The sequence below is a fragment of the Schistocerca gregaria genome, chromosome 1 (genome assembly GCF_023897955.1).
Source record: "Schistocerca gregaria isolate iqSchGreg1 chromosome 1, iqSchGreg1.2, whole genome shotgun sequence".
Classification (NCBI taxonomy): Eukaryota; Metazoa; Arthropoda; class Insecta; order Orthoptera; family Acrididae; genus Schistocerca; species Schistocerca gregaria.
This window is the reverse complement of record NC_064920.1, coordinates 653,773,201-653,793,118: the sequence shown is the minus strand read 5'-3', so window position 1 is coordinate 653,793,118 and position 19,918 is coordinate 653,773,201. Positions and strand designations below refer to the sequence as shown.

General features: G+C 38.2%; 1 protein-coding gene across 7 annotated transcripts in view; it reads right to left on the bottom strand.

Annotated features, from left to right (window-relative positions):
- The window catches only part of LOC126361237 (putative epidermal cell surface receptor), a 402,667-nt gene that overhangs the window by 65,047 nt on the left and 317,702 nt on the right, over positions 1-19,918 (bottom strand). For 3 of the 7 annotated variants that reach the window (XM_050007773.1, XM_050007774.1, XM_050007775.1), the window contains exon 9: positions 3,144-4,709. The exons of the other annotated variants lie outside the window; for them this stretch is intronic. In XM_050007773.1, the coding sequence (XP_049863730.1) occupies positions 3,144-4,709 (1,566 nt within the window). The remainder of the gene's footprint in view (positions 1-3,143; positions 4,710-19,918) is intronic. 7 annotated transcript variants of the gene reach the window in all.

Sequence of the window (19,918 nt, the reverse complement as noted above, 5' to 3'; positions counted from 1 at the left end):
TATAAGAGGGTAAATAGTCCGAGGCTTTATTATGTGGTATGTAGTTAAAGGGAGATCGACATTTTTCTACAATTATGCAAATACTAGTATATGTTGTATTAACTCCTTAGATCCTTTCACTAACTTTTTGCAAACTCTCTTATTAAAATAAACCTCTTCGAAATTTATCAGAAATCACAAAATCATGATCCTCCTCCTAACATGGAATGGCCCATGAAACTACCTAGTAATTCTGATTTTTTTAAAAAGTATTTGTAATATAAGTGGCATTATAGAAGTAAAACTTTAGAATTATACCTGCCATTTATTATACTTTCCCTTTATCCTGTATACTATTAAAATTCAGTGGATTAAAATGATGATGATGAAGATGATAAACACAGGATTAGCTTGTGATAATGAAACCATGATGCTAATAGGAACATATTGCAGTTAACTTCAGAAAACCATATATCTTTCAAAAATAACAGTACTCATAATGTGAAATTTCTCCTGATGCAAATGCAATGTTACATGTGTCACTGCCAAAAGCTCCCAGACATTAACAACAATATATGATCAAGCAATAGTGAATACTGTAAGGAGATGGAACCTGAAAGAAGGAAATATGGTATTAATAGCAATAAAGAGGGAAATAAAGGAATATTAATAATAGAAGAAATTTTGAAAGCATCAGCAAGAAAACAGATGTTAAAGGAAGACAGTAAAAAAATCTCTTTCAAAAATGATGATGCAAAGAGGAAAGATGGAAGAGGTATTTATTCAATTACTATGTTGCCAATCTTTTCCTTCATTCATCACAGTAATGGAAAGTCCTGGATAGAATCAAAATTATTGAGAGGATAGATATCCATTTATCTTACATAGTGATTATTGATACAACTGCTTCTGTATCTATCTATCTATTGCTAGCCTTTACTTTTTTAAGGTGACCCGGTAGACTGCTCTTTCAATCATTATTTTCCTTCGCTCATTCATATCTATAATCTCATATTAAAGGCACACTACATGGTGTGATTCAAGTTCACTGTCTCATTTTTGTCTTCCAAATAAAATTTCCAGTTTTTGCTTATTTAGCTTGAAGGAAAAGATAGCACATTGTTGGCATACATTCAATATCTCTAGAAACAACCATGCTTATTTCTGCCTCAGTATCAAGCACACTTAAACTGTCTTTACCTTTCTGCTGGCTGAATACAGAGTGTTTCCTATGCCCCTAAATTATCTCAGAACACATGTTAACCTTCCTCTTGCCTTCATTGAAAGAAATACCTCAATCATAGCTTCTGATGGCATTCTCACACTTTTGACCACTCTTTCCTATCATCATTTCTTGTGAACCAATATTCCACACACCTCACCAAAGCAGCATGCACGCAGATATCAAATCAATTTTCTAACATTATTCAATGAAGATTATATGACTGGAGAGAAAGAAATAGATGAGATCATAACTTGTACTCAGGTTTCCATTTCCTGAAACTATTGTCTGTTGCAGTTCCTGACACAATTGTCTTAAAGCACAAAGACAACAGTACAGGCCTCAATACATACTGGTTGTATTCCTAATTGGGAAACTATTTTAGTAGGAACAGATCTTACAGATATAACTACCAATGAGTTTTGCTAAGAACCTGTGGTGATCATTGTTTGCCTGTGACTCTGGAATGAGGAGTGTTCTACCTTCAGAGTCAGTGAGCTTTCGAACCAGTACTTTTCTTGTTGTTTTCAATGCTCTGCTTTGTTTCATGTGACTACGTGATAATAAAGTGTGTTTGACAGAATAAAGTCGGTTATTTCTCACTGTGGACTTCATCGGCATTGATAAAAAAATCCACAAACCTTTTATCATCCTTTTTTTATAATGTACTCACATTTTATCCTGGAGAGGACAAACAACAACCTGCACACTTGATTTCAGGAAATTTAGTCCGATTAAAGACCACGCTCAGATTATTTAAAACAGAATTCAGTTTCTGTATTCAAAGTAACACTGTGACCTTGTGAATGCCTCCTCATTCTTCTGTTAATTGATAAAAGTTATAAATACATCAGATGTCTCTTCCTGGTACCAATTATATGTAGTTATGGATCTTTTACAAGAATTAATGTTCACATGGGTATCAAGTTCACATGTGTCACAAAATCTAAAATGTACATAATTATCCAGCAAGTTATTTGGGTTCCACCATTTAAAACAACTGATCAATTTCAAAGTTGTATTATGCTCCAAGAATATCAGATGATTCACAAGCATGTGTTAAATTTGGACTCAGTATACAATTTTTTTCTTGCAATTATCCTAAGTACATCTTCTACTCAGACTGTTTTATCACATAGATTTCATTTACTTCTTTTGGTCTATTTAATATCGTTTGTAGCTCTTCTGTTTGGTTTCACAATCAATTGTTTCAGCACTGAGCCTTATTTATTTCATTTGTATGTAATCCAGAGAACTCTCAACACTAGCAGAAACTTGTGATTAGATTTCAGTAATTTTCCAACAAAAGTTAAATTCATGTAACATACTACTACAGGATTTATTTAAGAAATTAACATATGGTCACTTCCATATATACTCCATTATGTGTGTAATTAATTTGTAAGAAAAAAAGTAGATATATCTTTTGCAATTTATAACTGTGTAAAACTCACCCCGGAAACCTTGTATTTCAAAAGGACAGAATTACATAAAATTAAATCTTAGAATTTTATAGCCAGCACTGCACCACCCTTCCATGTCTCCAACAATTTTATATTGAGGCAAGCATCAGTTTTCAATGAAAGCATAACAAATGGGATGTACTATTCCACCACTCTGGACATTTTTAATTATAGTGTTAAAAACTTATATATAAAATTAAATGCTGTAGGGTACCTGCACCTGTAGTACTACTTACACAACAAAAATTAAGAATTTAGAGCCTAGGGCTACCAGAACTGCCCCAAGTCAATGGAATAATTGATTTGCTTGTAAAGTTAAAAGTTGGCCACCACTACAGAACATCACAGCACTCATGCTCCTCATTCCACCAATCACAAATTCAAATATATCTTTTCCCTGTCCCACTACATTGCTGTTGCAATAATTTAATGGATCCACCACCGCAGTTCTATCTACTGCAGATATTGAGGGCAGGTACCTGAATGGTTTCGAGGGTCAGAAAGAAGACCCTGCTGGTGCAGACGCGCCAGTAGCTCCTCAGGAGTGGTCGGAGGACCACGAGGATGACTGTGAGGTGACACCATGGTCCCCTGCTGTGAGTTGTAAAGGGGTGCTTGGGGGGCAGCATGCTGTTGAATGTGGTACAAAAAGTCTTCAGGGATTTGGAGAGGATTAGGTTGGAATGGTTTCTGCCCTGTAGATTTCTTTCCTAAAATGTCATGTTCAGACATAATATCAGCTGATGGTGATTGTGATTTTTGTGCTAAGTTTATGTAAGCAAGTTTATCATTCGGAAATCTATTGGAGTCTGGAGCAATGTTTGGTAAAGCGTCTCGTTCTCTTGCACCTTTAGGAATTGTCTGCTGAGAAGCAGTGTTTGGAATAACAACATCATTAAATCCTTGTGGATTTGATGAACTCAACCATTCTCCATGGAATGTATGTGGTGGTAAGGTTTTCTGAGGAGCTGGTATTTTATCTGGGATGTATGGAGGCGATTGGGCAAAATTCTGGCTATGGTGTGGATCTATAATATCAGGGTTCTGCAAAAATATTTCATGTGAACCAGCACCATTACTTGCGGTACCTGGCACATGATAAAATACCTCTTGTGGGTGGACAGGATTGTGAGAAACTTGTACCTTAGCACCTGGAGGAAGAAGTCCCTGTTGTTGAAGTTCTCTTATTAGTTGTTCCTCTAGAGAGCCTGGGTATTGTTCAGGAGGATGAAATTCTGTAGGTATTTGTGGAAAACCTAAATGTTTAATTTTGAAGTCATTATGTTCAGGGTTTTTCACCACTGGTCTGGAGGCACCATGAGAGGGTGCAGGGGTTATGTAAATTTGTTCTGATACTTTGGGTTTGGAGTCATTTATTTTGGAAACAGGCCCAGGTTGTGTTACATTTTTCTCTTCAGCATCAAGTTCTTTCAGTAGCAAGTCTGTACCTGGCAATCCAGTAGAAGTCATTCCAGCTTTACTGTCAGTTGTATCAGGTTTAGTCAAACCTGTTGAATTTTTAACCGAGATATTGTTTAAAATGTTTGTTACATGTTTTCCATAAGTTACAGTGGGCAGAAAGCTATTAGAAGTATGGTCATCCAAGTCAAGCTGTCCACCATCCATTGCACTTCCAAGCTGTTTGGCATTAGAAGTCATGTGACTAATGAAGTCATTATGTCTGTGGTCAATCAAGTCAGTTTCCTGCAAGGGAAGAACAGGACTTTCTGGAATGTACTCAAGAACATCATGAGATTTATTTCCTGTGGCCATCATAGGAGGCTGTGACAAATGATCAGGTGCAAAAGGCCCCTGAAAAACATGAGAAGGTTTTCGTTCACTGATATTTTCTTGGAAATGTTCCATAGGCATTGACACTGAAGACTGGGTACCTTCCTGTGTTGTTACTGAAGTTAAATCTTGCGATGGTGACTGGGAAAGTGAAGGGTGGTAAACAAGTTTTGAATCTTGGGAGAGATGGGAAGAGTTGTCTAACTGGTGATGTCTGTGTTCTGTCCCAAGCAGTCTGTCCATAGTGTCTGTCCCTGAAACAGTACAGTAAGAGTCAGGGACTGAAATCTAATTACATTATTTCAGAAATGACTTATGACTTCAGTACAGATTTCTATAAGAATAGAGGTTAGCTTAAGGCTACCAGGTAACACAAACATTAAATATGACAATATTAGACAAGGAAAGTTGCCACTCACCATATAGCGGAGATGCTGAGTCGCAATAGGCACAACAAATATTCACACAATTATAGCTTTTGGCCATTAAGGCCTTTGTCAGCAATAGAAACACACACACACACACACAAATGCAACTTGCATACACAACGGCAGTCTCAGACAACCGAAACTACATTGCGAGCAGCAGCACCAGTGCATGATGGGGGTGGCAACTGGGTGGGGGTAAGGTGGAGGCTGGAGTGGAGAGGGGGGGTGGATTGTATGGTGGGGATGGCAGTGAAGCGTTGTAGTTTAGATGGAGGGCAGGAGGGAAGGTGGGGGCTGGTGGGGGGGGGGGGGGGGGGGTAAGTAGCGGTAAGGATAGAAATAAAAAGAAATTAGAAGACTGGGTGTGGCAGTGAAATGATGGCTTTTAGTGCTGGAGTGGGAACAGGGAAGGGGCTGGATAGGTGAGGCCAGTGACTATCGTAGGTTGAGGCCAGGTGAGTTATGGGAATGTAGGATGTATTGCAGGAAAAGTTACCAACTGTGCAATTAAGAGAAGCTGGTGTTGGTGGGAAAGGATCCATATGGCACAGGCTGCGAAGCAGTCATTGAGATAAGGTATATCATGTTTGGCAGCATGTTCAGCAACAGGGTGGTCCACTTGTTTTCTGGTCACAGTTTGTCGGTGGCCATTCATGCAGACAGACAGCTTGTTGGTTGTCATGCCTACATAGAATGCAGCACAGTGGTTGCAGCTTACTTTGTAAGTCACATGACTGGTTTCACAGGCCTTTGATGGGATAGGTGACGTTAGTGACCGGACTGGAGTAGGTGGTGGTAGGAGGATGTATGGGACAGGTCTTGCACCTATGTCTATTACAGGGGTATGAGCCATGAGGTAAGGGATTGGGAGCAGGGGTTGTGTAAGGATGGACAAGTTTATTGTGTAATTTCGGTGGACGGCGGAATACCACTGTAAGAGGGGTGGGAAGGGTAGTGGGCAGGACATATCTCATTTCAGGGCATGGCGAGAGGTAATTTGAAACCCTGGTGGAGAATGTAATTCAGTTGCTCCAGTCCTGGATGGTACTGAGTTATGAGGTGAATGCTCCTTTGTGGCTGGACTGTGGGAGTTTGGCAGGTGGTGGGAGACTGGAAAGATAAGGCACAGGAGATTTGTTTTTGTCCAAGGTTGGTAGGATAATTATGGCCAGTGAGGGGCTTTAGTGAGATCCTTGGTATGTTTTGAGAGGGAATGCTCGTCACTGCACATGCGACGATCACTGGTGGCTAGGCTGTATGGAAGGGAGATCTTGGTATGGAATGGGTGGCAGCTGTCAAAGTAGAGGTATTGCTGATAGTTAGTAGATTTGATATGGATGGAGGTACTGATGTAGCCACCTCTGAGGTGGAAGTCAACATCTAGGAATGTGGCTTGTTGGGTTGAGTAGACCCAGGTGAAGCAAATGGGGGAGAGGTTGTTGAGGTTCTGGAGGAATGTGGATAGGGTGTCATCAATGAATCTGAACCAGGTGAGGGGTTTAGGATTCTGAGTTTTTAGGAAGGATTCCTCTAGATGGCCCACGCATAGTTTGGCATAGGATGGTGCCACGCGGGTGCCCATAGCCTTACCCTGGCTTTGTTTGTAGGTAATGCCTTCAAAGGAGAAGTAATTGTGGGTGAAGATATAGTTGGTTATGGCGACTAGGAAGGAGGTTGTTGGTTTGGAATCCATAAAGCATTTGGAAATGTAGTGTTCAACAGCAGTAAGGCCATGGGCACTTGGAATGTTAGTGTACAGGGAGGTGGCATCGATAGTGACGAGCAGGGCACTGTGTGGTGAAGGGACAGGAACTGTGGAGAGTCAGTGGAAGAAACAGTTGGTATCTTTTATATAGGAGGGTAGGTTCCAGGTAATCAGTTGAAGGTATTGGTCTATGAGAGCATAGATTCTCTCAGTGGGGACACAGTAACCGGCCACAATGGGTTGTCCTGCATGGGTTGGTTTATGAACCATAGGAAGTATGTAGAAGGTGGGAGTGTGGGGAGTGGTGGGGTAAGTAGAGAGATTGACTCTGGGGAGGGGTTCTGGGATGGAACTAAGGATTTGATTAGTAACTGGAGATCCTGCTGGATTACCAGAATGGGTTCACTGTGGCAAGTTTTCAAAAAATGGTTCAAGTGACTCTGAGCACTATGGGACTTAACATATGTGGTCATCAGTCCCCTAGAACTTAGAACTACTTAAACCTAACTAACCTAAGGACATCACACACATCCATGCCCAAGGCAGGATTCGAACCTGTGACCATAGTAGTCACGCAGTTCTGGACTGAGCGCCTTAACCGCGAGACCACCGTGGCTGGCTGCCAAGTTTTGTAGGTGGATGTATCTGACAGCTGACGAAGTCCTTCCGCCATGTAATCCTTACAGTTCAAAACAATGGTGGTGGAACCTTTGTCTGCAGGTAGGATTATAAGGCCAGGATCAGTTTTTAGATGGTGGACTGCAATTCCTTCTGTGGATGTTAGGTTAGTTTGCATATTGAGGGCTTTGGGGAACAATGCTGAAGCAAGGTTAGAGGTTATGATATTACGGGAAGTTAACTGTCCGATTGTCCAACTATCACAGTTGGACAGAGGAATGAACTGAGTTAGGCAAGGTTCAATATTGATCTTTGGTTGAGTCTGATTGGTCAGGTTGGTAGCAAAAAAAGTGTTTCAGGGTGTATACGTGGACAAGGAAAAAAAATTCCCAGATTTTTCCCGGATTTCCTGGTTAAAAATACATTTTCTCCTGGGTGACAGTATTTTTTCCCTTATCAATCCTTTGAATGATTATGGTTTTATACACGAGCATACAATTTCCCAGCACTTTAGAAATCGAAACTCAGGGAAAAAGAAATGTTTTGGAAACATCTTTGATGTGCAGCAACATGTACGATGCGTATTTTCGTATTACGGAAGTATACACTAGAATTCCACCAAACACCGCATGTTACTTTCCAAATCATTGAAATCGAGATTTCGCTGTGCTTTTGTAGGCCATTTGTAGCTCATGTCACGTAATCTCGCCAGCCGATGACAGCGGGTATTCAGAGCATAGGACACGTGATGTAGTCAGCCAAAAGCAACATCACTGTTCAGTAGCACAAACACACACACAGGGACAGTAAATAGTTTAAATTAATATACACAGTGTTGCTAGAAAAAAAAGCAAAGTTTTCACATATAATATTGGTCTCAAGCTGCAAGAGAAGCTAAGCTTTCGCATATACTGTTGATCTTTTTTGTGCGTGTTACACTTTAAGATATATCACACAAATGTGCCAGTAAAATTTTTAATAATGACAATAAATGTCTGATCTTCAAGGTTCAAAATTCTAAATGGTGCATCATCAAAGAGTTGATTTTTAAATGAGAGTCAAACGCTCTGTGATTTAATAAATTCATGGTACATTCTTGCATATAGTTCAACTTACGTAAAAGGATATTTACTTTGAAAGTAATGCTTTTCAAACCACTATTCACAATATTTTCCCGCAGCCTGTTAGAAATAGGTTCGTTTCAGCAGTTGCCAGAAAGCGCAGATAACAGGCGATACTGTGCTTTGGTAGCTATCATGACATAGGAAGCCCGTATGCACGTACGTGTAAAACATTGAAAGATCATAAATTATGTCATAAAAGAAACAAGACATCAGAGGATACTGCAAGAGCATCGGAATATCGTGAACAATATTAGAATGTGCACATTTAAAGTGCATACTTAAAGTGCACATTCGTATGTCCGAATTCCCAATGAAGTAGACCTCGACCTGATATTAACCTTTACAGTGTGGTTTTCGGGATGTAAATTTTCTTGGAGCACCAGTACTGTATTATATCATATTTGGTTCTTTATTATGACATAATGCCATACGTGCTAGAAAATGAAAATGTGCACTTGAAATGTAGTGAACAGTTGAAACGAGCCAGTACTGTGGAATTAAATATTTCGTTTCAAATACATTGACCGCCTCTGCGGAAAAGGTTAACAAAAGTCAAATTTATTTCGCAAACAGACAAAACTAACTTCATTGTTCTGCAAGGCGATTAATGCTTGACTGTCAGAAAGGTGGAAATAAAATAAAATCTGAAACTAATGACATATGTTAGCCTTCCGTAATTATGTGAACGTGTTTTAAATCACTTGATAGCTACCGACCACAGATATCCCTTTTTGTTTTCATTTGACATGACAGTAAACGAAGGGGAAACAGCAATATCATTAAATGCAAACACGGGTCATGTGGAGACTAACCACTACAACTCAGACGGCTCTGCACATCAGCCCTGAGTCTACGACATTTGCAAACTGGGTCAATAATAAAAAAAATCAAATTTTCAAAATATGTTCATCTTGTAGCACACATCTTTCTGAAAAGTCTGAAACATAAAACATATGTATTCGTGAAAATGTAAGACATATTATTTGGTCTTAAGTATGCCAAAGTGCAGTGCCATGCCTCTTCATAAAGCATTTTTCTACCGCACGTCCAAACCATATTCAGGAGAGTGGAAACTGAAATGTCCTGTGGTGCCTCTCCTGCTTCCAGTTTGACAGCCTGCCCCTCTAAAAAAATCTCGCAATTAATAGCGGATGGGATAATTTGTAATTGAGAGAACAAGAACTCTTCAGAAAATCTGAACTTTTGTTGCCTATTAGTTAATAACTTGCTGTTTTGTGTGACATAAAATTAAATATACGATATATAAAACCAATACTGAGAAGAGATAAGCAAGAAATTACACTTTTCTTCAAACCTTAGCTCCTAGAATTTTTTCTCTCTAATCTTGCTACAGCTTTACATGGTGTGCTTTCCTTTCTGTAAAAGAATCTATTACCTCATAAAAGTTCATCAAACATTTTGCTATATGAAAAATCGAAATGTTGTTATCTAATACTGAAAGAGCTGTTAATACAAATAATACCCAAGACTGGTGCGGTTTCTCGATCTGATTACGTCACTGTCTGCTAGATAAAACAAAATAGACCTTCTAATATGGCGGCAATTTTGTAACACACCAAATAAACGAGACTGTTTTGGCACAAATGGCCATTTTTATAACACGACAGAATATAATTCACTTAGTACCAATATCAAATGTCTATTAGGCGTACTACAAGCAAAAACCTTTATGTTAGGAAATAGTTCCACATTTCATTCATACGCACCAGCTTCTCAAGCATGAGATCGAAAAGTAGCATTACGAAATTTTTATATAAATTTGGAATCGTCTTATTCTTCCATAATTTGTGTGATGTCCCCTTTTCTTCTCCTTCCTCATTCTAACAATCTTGTCATCACCAATTCTGTAGCTATTGCTGCCATTGTCAAAATTTGTTCCCCGATTAACTTCACTAACCCTGTCAGACTCACATGTTTAGTTATCCCGCGATTATTTTCTGGTTAGGCGTTATTACGTGTTCGAACAACCTGTTTTCCGCGACTTCCACAATAGAACTTACACGTCTGCTAGCCGGGGACTGTATGACTGGTCCTTACTAGTGTAGCGATCTGGCCAAAAATTTCTGTCAAAATTTCATTTTCTTGGATACACCGAGAAGATAATAGGTAATCTTTCTTGCCTGTTATTCCTGTTAGTTTTTTATTTCCATTCTGGTAGTCTGAATCTATGGATTTCACTAGTAATTATAACAATGCTGATCATTCGCAAATCCAATCAACCACATAATCAGACAGCGATTGGCATTCATCTGTTCGGCTTTACTCCCTCAGCTCGTATTGCCCCGCACCCTTTTGTCTGCAGTTCTAGATGCGAAGAGGATTCTCCTGACAGAGAGATCACATACACTATGCATGCATTCAAAAGTCACTTATGGTTCATTCAGAAATCAACTTAAAATGTGTTCAAAAATGTTTAAAAACAAACAGGGAAGTGTTTCAAAATCATATGAATAAGCGATAGACAAACGTGCACTGGAGGCTAGGCGCTTTGTGAAACAAGTTTTTTTTTTCCCTGAAGAATATTAATTTGGCACCCCCTTTTCCCGGTAGTATCTAGCTGCCTGTTGCGACTGCTTGCACAGCCAACAGCCACATTCCTGCAGCCACAAGCGGGAGAATCTACTACTCAAACGTGACTCTACTGTGCATGCGCAAGAGCCCGTGCGTAACTGCTAAAACAAAACAAACGTAAACAGTTGCGACTTCACGCTCATCGGAGGCAATTTGTTGTTATGAAGCACTGCATAGTCTTCCTAAAGCCTTTGACACATTTTCAATTGGCAGACGCTTGCTTGAGCTCTGTGTGTCATTGTTGTATGTGGTGCATTTCCTTTGCAATTTAATTTATTTTCGTTTTTTTCTCTCGTTAATGTTTTATTGTTGAAGCATTATTCTGCAGTAGCAGGATACAGTAATATTCTTTGTTAGAGTATCGGTTCTTACCAGTCAAAAAATTAACTGGAAACTCATACAATGAAAAATTCCCAGAATTCTATAAATATCATGGGTATTTTCCGGTTTTCTCACGAATGAAAAAATTCCCGGGTTTTTCCCAGATCTCCCGGTTGTCCTGGGTCGTATACAACCTGTCACTGTAGGGACCGGGAGTAGGAGAGAAGGTCTTTAACAAGTCCTGTGTGACTGAATTTGGGAGGGGGGCAAAAGGTGAGGCCTTTGGAAAGGACTGGTATTTCTGTGGGATTAAGGCTTCTGGAAGGAAGTTTCATGACTGTGTTGTGGGTCTGTTAGGTTCTGGGTTCTGTCAGGTGGTGCGAGTTTTGGAGGGTGGGATAAGCGTAGTACATCTGCGAGACATGGTTTGTAAGCTATGATGGGACGTGGAGGTAGTTTGGAGGTTGTGGACAGTGGTACTCCGAGGTGGGAATAGGGAGTGAGCAGGATGGAAAGCTTTTTGAGGTGGTATTGTGCATGTTGCTCAAGTTCCTGCAGGGCAAGTTTCAATGAGTGTTATGGGTTCCAGGAATTTTGAATTACATAGCAGGAGAATTTTGCGGATGGAGAGAAGGTACTGCAAGGAGGATTGGGCTTGGTTGATATGGTTTTGCAGGACTATGTTGGTGAGGGCTAAGGATTGGCCAAATCTGAACAGGTGGAGGTCATTGTGAAAGCAGGTGTGGCAACCAGAGATGGCCTATTTGATGGTAAGGCCATTAGGGGAGGATTTCATGAGCCAAACAACAACACAGGAACAGAATGTGGGCCTGGGATCTGGCTAGGGATAAGGAAACTTTTCTGTATTGATGCAGATGGGAGGAGCAAGGATCCATGGTGGTGCAAAAAATTCGAAAAATTATGTAAAAAAGTAGAATTATGTCCAAAACATTAAATATGTAATGGTAATTTAGAAAATCAAGACAATTAGACAAAGTGAGAAATTATTATGTGCAGGCTATTCACCAAAGTTAACAAGTGTCAACATTTTGTCATTGTGAATTAATTCTAAGCAGTTGCATCAGTTATTAATATCTTTTTCAAATTATCTGTTTGTTAAGAAAACAAATTTAAGCATCAGAAAGCTATTAAACATTAAAGAAAATAATAAATTATAAATACTGACACATTCATTTTCAGGGACTCATATAAACTAAAGTTATGAGTCTCTACACTTCTAATGAATATCTGTTGATAATTTTATATTAATGGGCTATATTAGGTCTTTTGCAACATGTAGAAATTTTTAGGCTGCTAGTGTGCTGCCAATTCATTGGCAGGGACTCAGTAAACAAAAACGAGGAAAAGCAACAACTCATATGAAGCTGATTGATGTGTGGCACAAAAAAATGGTTCAAATGGCTCTGAGCACTATGGGACTCAACTGCTGTGGTCATTAGCCCCATAGAACTTAGAACTACTTAAACCTAACTAACCTAAGGACATCACACACATCCATGCCCGAGGCAGGACTCGAACCTGCGACCGTAGCAGTCGCACGGTTCCGGATTGCGCGCCTAGAACCGCGAGACCACCGCGGCCAGTGCTGTGTGGCACACAGAAACGGTAACAGTATAGAGTCATTATAAGTTTTTTTAACTACTGCTCTTTTTTCAGTGCTTGAGGCCCCCCTTATACAAAGAGTGGTAAAAATAGTATTGCATGTGTGTTTTCATGTGTTTCAATGAGCCATGCAACACCCAGCTACAGCTGAATGGGTGCCTTTCCTTGTTTATGTTAATTGTTTCCTGCTTTGAATTTCCATTATTGTAATATTGGTGAAGATCAGTCCTTCGTCATTTGCACTAGCTGAAAGAGAAAATTCTCAGTTCTTTCCCTGGCTTCTGTATTGTTATTAGTATGCTATTATTACAGTATCAGTTACATATGCGTGCTATTCACAAGATTTTTGAAATGGTAAAAAGTCACTATAGTATTTGCTTCTTGCTTTTATGGTATTTTTAAATGGCAAGATTTTACTACGTGCTCTGTTGGTACATTCAGTAACTTTAGAAGAAACCCTGCTGCAGTAAAATGAGTAGCAGAAGAGGAGGAGCTAAGTTTTTCAACCCATTAGTGAGCATGCCTTTACGTTAAGTGCGCTAACCACAACTAACATTATCTAGTACCATTCCATTGTTGTTTTACAGTTGTGAGCCCATTACTATTCCTTCATTATTGCTTCAGCTAACACAGAGATAAGTTGTATTGTCTTACGTTCAAATGAACAGCAGTAATATAAAATACATAGTGTGTTAGGTGAGGGAAAAATTATGATCCAGGCAAGAAAATGACCTCAATTAAGAAAGATCATGGTTCTCTTGTGTACCGGAGTTTTGCAAAATTAATGGAGAGCAAGTTCAAGAAAAGCACTATGTAATGTCATGACTAATTATTGATATTGTAACTGTCCAGTACACAATAATCTTTAACATGATTGATAAGACAACTGGATGTACCTCAATAAATCCCAATAACTAAAATAATTAAGCGCTTTAGCAATAGTTGGAACATTTGAAAAGTAATTGTTTAAAAACAATATCTTTATTAAATTTTGCATAAAAACAATTTATGTTAAAAATCTGACAGTGTCAAAGATTTACCCTTCTGTTCTAAAACATAGTCACAACCAAGTTTTTATGACTATGTAATGTTTCATTAAACACATTTACAACATTCTAGAATCAATAGTATAATGTTCACCACAAATTGTTATCTGTCTATGTAGGGGTTGGTGTCAGTTACTTTTGTTGTTAGTTCTATTTACAATTGGTAAATGTGCATGGTTGTTGACAGTCCAGTTATGGTTTTGAAGATTGGATTTGAAATTATCAGAGAAATAGAATGTAATACTGGGTACTGTAAAAGTATGTGAATTTATCTGCAGCATTTGGAAGCAATAAGTCAAAAGACATATTCCAATGTTGTCAGGTTATTATCTTATTATGAAGTATCCAGGTCATGTCATACCTAAATTAAAGTTAAGTACAATTTTTTTACAACATTCAAGTAGCTAATGACATGTGGTAATATGTAAGGTTGAAGTACCAATTAAATCACCTGGCTAACTTTCTTTTGAAACAGTCTGACAGTTACATTAGAATATATACTATGCAAACCACTGTGATGTGCATGGTAGAAGGTGCTTAGCATAGTACTACATATTATTTGTTCTCCCATTTCCTATGGATCATGGGAAGAATGTCTGCTTAAATGACACTGTAATTAGCCTAATCTTATCTTCACAGCCCCTACAGGACCAGAATATAGGGGTCTGAAATGTAGTTCTAGATTCTTCATTTAATGTGAGTTCTTGAAACTTTATAAACAGGTTTTCATTAGTAACTGGCATCTGTCTTCAAGAGCCTGCCAATTAACTCTTTTTAACAATTTCATGATACTTTCCCATGAGTCAAACAAACATGTGACCATTCTCCTTTATGTAAGTGCAGTATCCTTTGTTGTATTTGGTGCAGTTTCCATGGGATTATTCAGATGGTATGATTCAGATTCAGGTTCAGATTCTTAATTAGTTATTAGGCATTTGTACCAAGATTTTATCAGTCTATTTACTTATTAACATTATAAAATATATATTGACATTATTTACATGGTTGTATTTTGCATTTCTAAAACTACTTCTAAAAAATAAAGCAAGAAGCTGTGCAGTTTTTCCTTAAATGATTTGACTGGTATGCTTGTGACTTGTTTACACAGTTATAAATTTTGATTGCCATGTAGATATGACTATTGTTTGCTTTTGCTGGTCTGTTTTGTGGTAAGAGCACAGTACTGTTTGTTCTTTTATAATAATCAGGTTTGGTAGTTTAGTGAGTATGTAATTAAGACTTTCTGGAATATATAAATTAATTACAGTTATTTCTCCAGAGTATTTTCCAAATTTTAAAATAGATTGAATAAAGGAAAAATATGCTGTCCTTACATGTTCAAAGGTGACACATGGCATCAGTTTCTTCAGCAAGTATATTACTCTTGATAACTGTCACTTGTTCTACTTGAGTGCTCCATGTTGTTTGTTGATAAGTGTAATGCCTAAAAATTTTACATTTTGCTTTTCTATTTTTGCAGTCTATGACAGACTGACCCACATATTCTGTGTCTTATTTACATTTAACAGTAAAGCATTTGCACTGGACCAGGATGCTACACTTTCTTTCACCAAATTCATTCTTCTGACAAGGTCTTCAAATACATAGTTTGCAGACAAAAAAGTAGTATCATCTGTGTACACATTTGTCTTTATATTTGTATTATTTGATACATCATTTATTTATAACAGGAATAGAAGAGGTCCTAATTTGTATCCCAGTAGCGCTCCATGTTGGATCTCAAGTGTGTTTGGTAACTAAGCTCCTGAACTCACCATCTGCTTTCTTTTATTGAGATATGATTTCATTTGTTTCAGACTTTTGCCACAAATTTTATAGCATTGTATTTTGGAGAGCAAAACATGGTTGTCAACACAATCAAAGGCCTTACTCAGATCACAGGATGTTACTTGTGTATGACCATGGTGCTGTAATGCTGATACAATGTTTGTAATTAATAGTACTACAGCCTGCATACATGATTTTTAAGTAGTTTCCTTTGTAGACTGCCTTCATTTTCCGCAGTGTCCTGTAAATAACTGAAGTCTGTTATCTGCCTTACTTAAACTGAGCTTCTGTGATCATACCATTTTGTGTCTTTGCAAATTGTTATACCCAGTTATTTGTATGACTTGACTGATTCCAGTTGTGGCTCACTGTTGGGGTAGTCACAGGTTTCTACTTTTCTGCATTTTGTGACTTTAGCATCTACACATTTTTGAATATTTAAAACAAACTGTCAATCTTTGCAGCACTTTGAAATATTACAAACACCTGTTTGGAAATAGGTGCAGATTGTTTTAAATAGTATTCTGTTATAGATACCTGCATGATCTACAAAATGTCTGAAGTTACTATCTACTGTCAGCCAGATAATTAATATCCAGCATGAACAACAAGGGCCCCAACACACTTCTTGGGGCACACCTTAAATTACTTATACCTTTGGTAATGACTCACCAGGTAGGCTAACAGTTTGCAGACTCCCTACCAAGAAAGGCTAACATTTGGTTCATATGTCACCAGAGCAAATGATAATGATAAACTAAAAAATATCCACAAAAACAAACTTTACCTCTGCTTGTAATTCCACACATTCATGAAACACAGGTGGAAATGGTAATAAACCATACCACAATACAAACTAATTTGCAACTGAAGTTGTCATAAAATATTTGTGGATACAATAAAGAAACATGTATGGCAAAAGTACTGTCCTACAAAAGTTTTACTCAACTCTGAACCCAATACAATTTTTTATCTGAGCATTTTTAAATGAGCATTTTGATACCTATGCACATACTAAAACAATGTATAAAAAAGGTAATCAGGTTAACAAGAAGGTACTATTCATGTGAAGCAAGGAAAAAACTAATTGGGACTTAAATAAAAGAAATTCTGCTAGACAGACCGTAATTGTGATCTACATCCACATCTGAACACTGCAAACCATCGTGAGATGCATGGTAGAGGATACATCCCATTGTACCAGTCATTAGGGTTTCTTCCTGTTCCATTCATTTATGGAGCATGGGAGGAAAGATTGTTTGAATGCCTATGTGCATGCAGTAATTATCCTACTTTTATCCTCACAATCCCTATGTGAACGATACATATGGGGTTTCAGTATATCCCTAGTGTAATCATGTAATGCCGGATCTCGAAGCGTTGTTAGTAGAATTTCTCAGGATAGTTTACATCTGTCTTCAAGAGTCTGCTGTTTCAATTCCTTTTGTATCTGTGACACTCTACCATGGATTAAACAAACCTATGACCATTCATGCTGCCCATCTCTGTATACATACAGTATCCCCTATCCCCTGTTAGTCCTATCTTGTACAGGTCCCACATTTGAACAATATTCTAGGATGGGTTGCACAAGTGATTTTTAAGCAATCTCTTTAGTAGAAAGGTTGTGCTTCCCCAGTATTCTAACAATAAACTGAAGACTACCACCTGCTTTACCGATGACTGAACCTATGTGATCATTCCATCTCATATCCCTATAAAGTGTTATAGCCAGGTATTTGTATGAGTTGGCTGACTCCAACAGTGGCTCATTGATATTATAGTCATAGGATACAATGTTCTTATTTTATTTTGTGAAGTGCAAGATTTAACATTTCTAAATATGTAGAGCAAGTTGCCAATCTGATCACCATGTTGAAAGCTTATCAAGGTCTGACTGAATACTTATGCACTTCTCTGAGATAGTACTTCATTGTAGGTAACTGCATCATCTGCAAAAAGCCTGATTTTACTATAAATATACAACTTAAACAGCAAGTATCCCAACACTCTTTCCTGGGGCACACCCGGAGTTACTTCTACACCTGATCATGAACCTCCATCTAAGATAACATGCTGTGTCCTCCACCAGAAAGTCCTCAATCCAGTCACAAACTTCACCTGATACCCCATATGATCATACTTTTGACAATAAGCATAGGTACAGTACTGAGTCAAAGGCTTTTCGGAAATCAAGAAACACTGCACCTGGTGATCCAAAGCTTTCAGTATATCGTGTGAGAAAAGTGCGAGTTAGGTTTCATGTAATTGATGTTTTCGAAAACCATGCTGGTTGACATTGAGCAGGTCATTCTGTTCAAGATATCTCATTATGTTTGAGCTCAGAATATGTTCTGAGACTCTACAACAAATCAATGTTAAGGATATTAGGCAGTATTATTGTGGGTCATTTCTACTACCTTTCTTGTAGATGGGTGTGACCTGTGCCATTTTCCAAGAACTGGGCACGGTTTTTTTGTTTGAGGGACCTACAATAGATTATAGTGGGAAGAGGGGCTAAATCAGCCACAGATTCAGTATAGGATCTGATAGGGATTCCATTGGGGTCTGAAGCTGTGTTCAGTTTCAATGATTTCAGCTATTTCTCAACACAACTGACATTTATACTTATTTCATTCATCTTTTCAGTGGTACAAGGATTAAATTAGAACAGTTCTCCTGGGTTTTCCTTTATAAAGGAACATTTGAACTTTGATGCCACTAACAGCCTTTACATATGACCAGATTTTCTTTGGATTTTGTGAAATGTCATTTGATAATATTCTGCTACAGTAGTCATTGAAGGCATCACACATTGCACTCTTGATAGCCAAATGTGTGTCATTCAGCATCTCTCTATCTATTGTCCTACACTTTGTTTTAACATATTATGCAGTAATATTTTTCTTTAGAAGTTTTTTTTTACAGTGACTGCATACCATGGAGGTTCCCTCTCACTATGAACTGTTCAATTGTGTATGTATCTATCCAGTTTATTCTTTAAACTTGAACCAAAGTTCTTCTACATGCTCCTGATCTATGCTGGAAGTTTCAAGTTCCTCATTGAGATATAACATTACTGATTTTTTATCCAGTTTACTGAACATACCTGTATATATCTTTCTGCTTGTTTTAGTTGTCCTTTGTACTTTGGTAATCATTGTTGCCACAATTCCATCATGGTCACTGATACCAATTTCAGTGTGAACATCCTCAAAGAGGTCACATCTATTTGTTGCCATCAGTTCCAACATATTTTCCTTATGAGTAGGGTTACTAACTACCAGAGAAAGCATTTAGTAAAGTTTCAAAGGATGTCTTATTATGCCCACCTCTAACAAAACTGTAATTTTCCCAATTAATTGTTGGATGATTAAAATCTCCAGCAATGGTTAGAATATGATTGGAGAACTTATGTACAAGTGCACTAAGTCTTTTTCTGAAGTTCTCAGTTACAACACATGGTGAGTTTGGTGGACGATAGAAGGATTCAGTTATCATTTTATGCCCATCCCTGATACTGAGTCTTGCCCAAACAATTTCATATGCAGCTTCAATTCCTACCTTGCTGGATTTCAGATTTTTGTCTACTGTGACAAATACATCACCTACATTTCCCATTTTGCCTATCTTTTTGGTATACACTAAAATTTTCCCCCAAAATCTCACTGCTATCAATTTCACATTTCACCCATCTTTCTGTATCTAGCATTATGTGAGCTTCATTACTTTTCATGAGCACTTCAAACTATGGCACTTTGTTGCAAATGCTTTGGCAGTTTACCATTAGGATTTTAATACTCTCACCCATGGGAGGCATTTCTTTTGATCTTACACTGATACTTCTGGATTGGCTGGAGAATCCCCTTATCTAAGAAACCCTTGTGTGCTACCTGAGTAGCAGCCTCTGATGGGTAGTGCACACCTGACCTATTTAGGGGGACCCTACAGTTCTCTCAGCCCAGCTTTTCAAAGAACTTTGGAAGTCTCTGCTTCAGTCATTTCACTGGACTCATAACCAAAGGCCCATGATCAGTTCTGGGGACAATACTGCAAATTGGGGGCTTCTTTGAAACACCACATGCAAGGCTGGTCTTCTCAATCTTCTCTGCTAGTCATTGGCATGACCCAAGAATAACTTTGCAGCCCAAGTGACAGGCATCATTTGTTCCAATGTGCACCACAATCTGCAGTTGGTTGCACCATCCTCAATGGCTG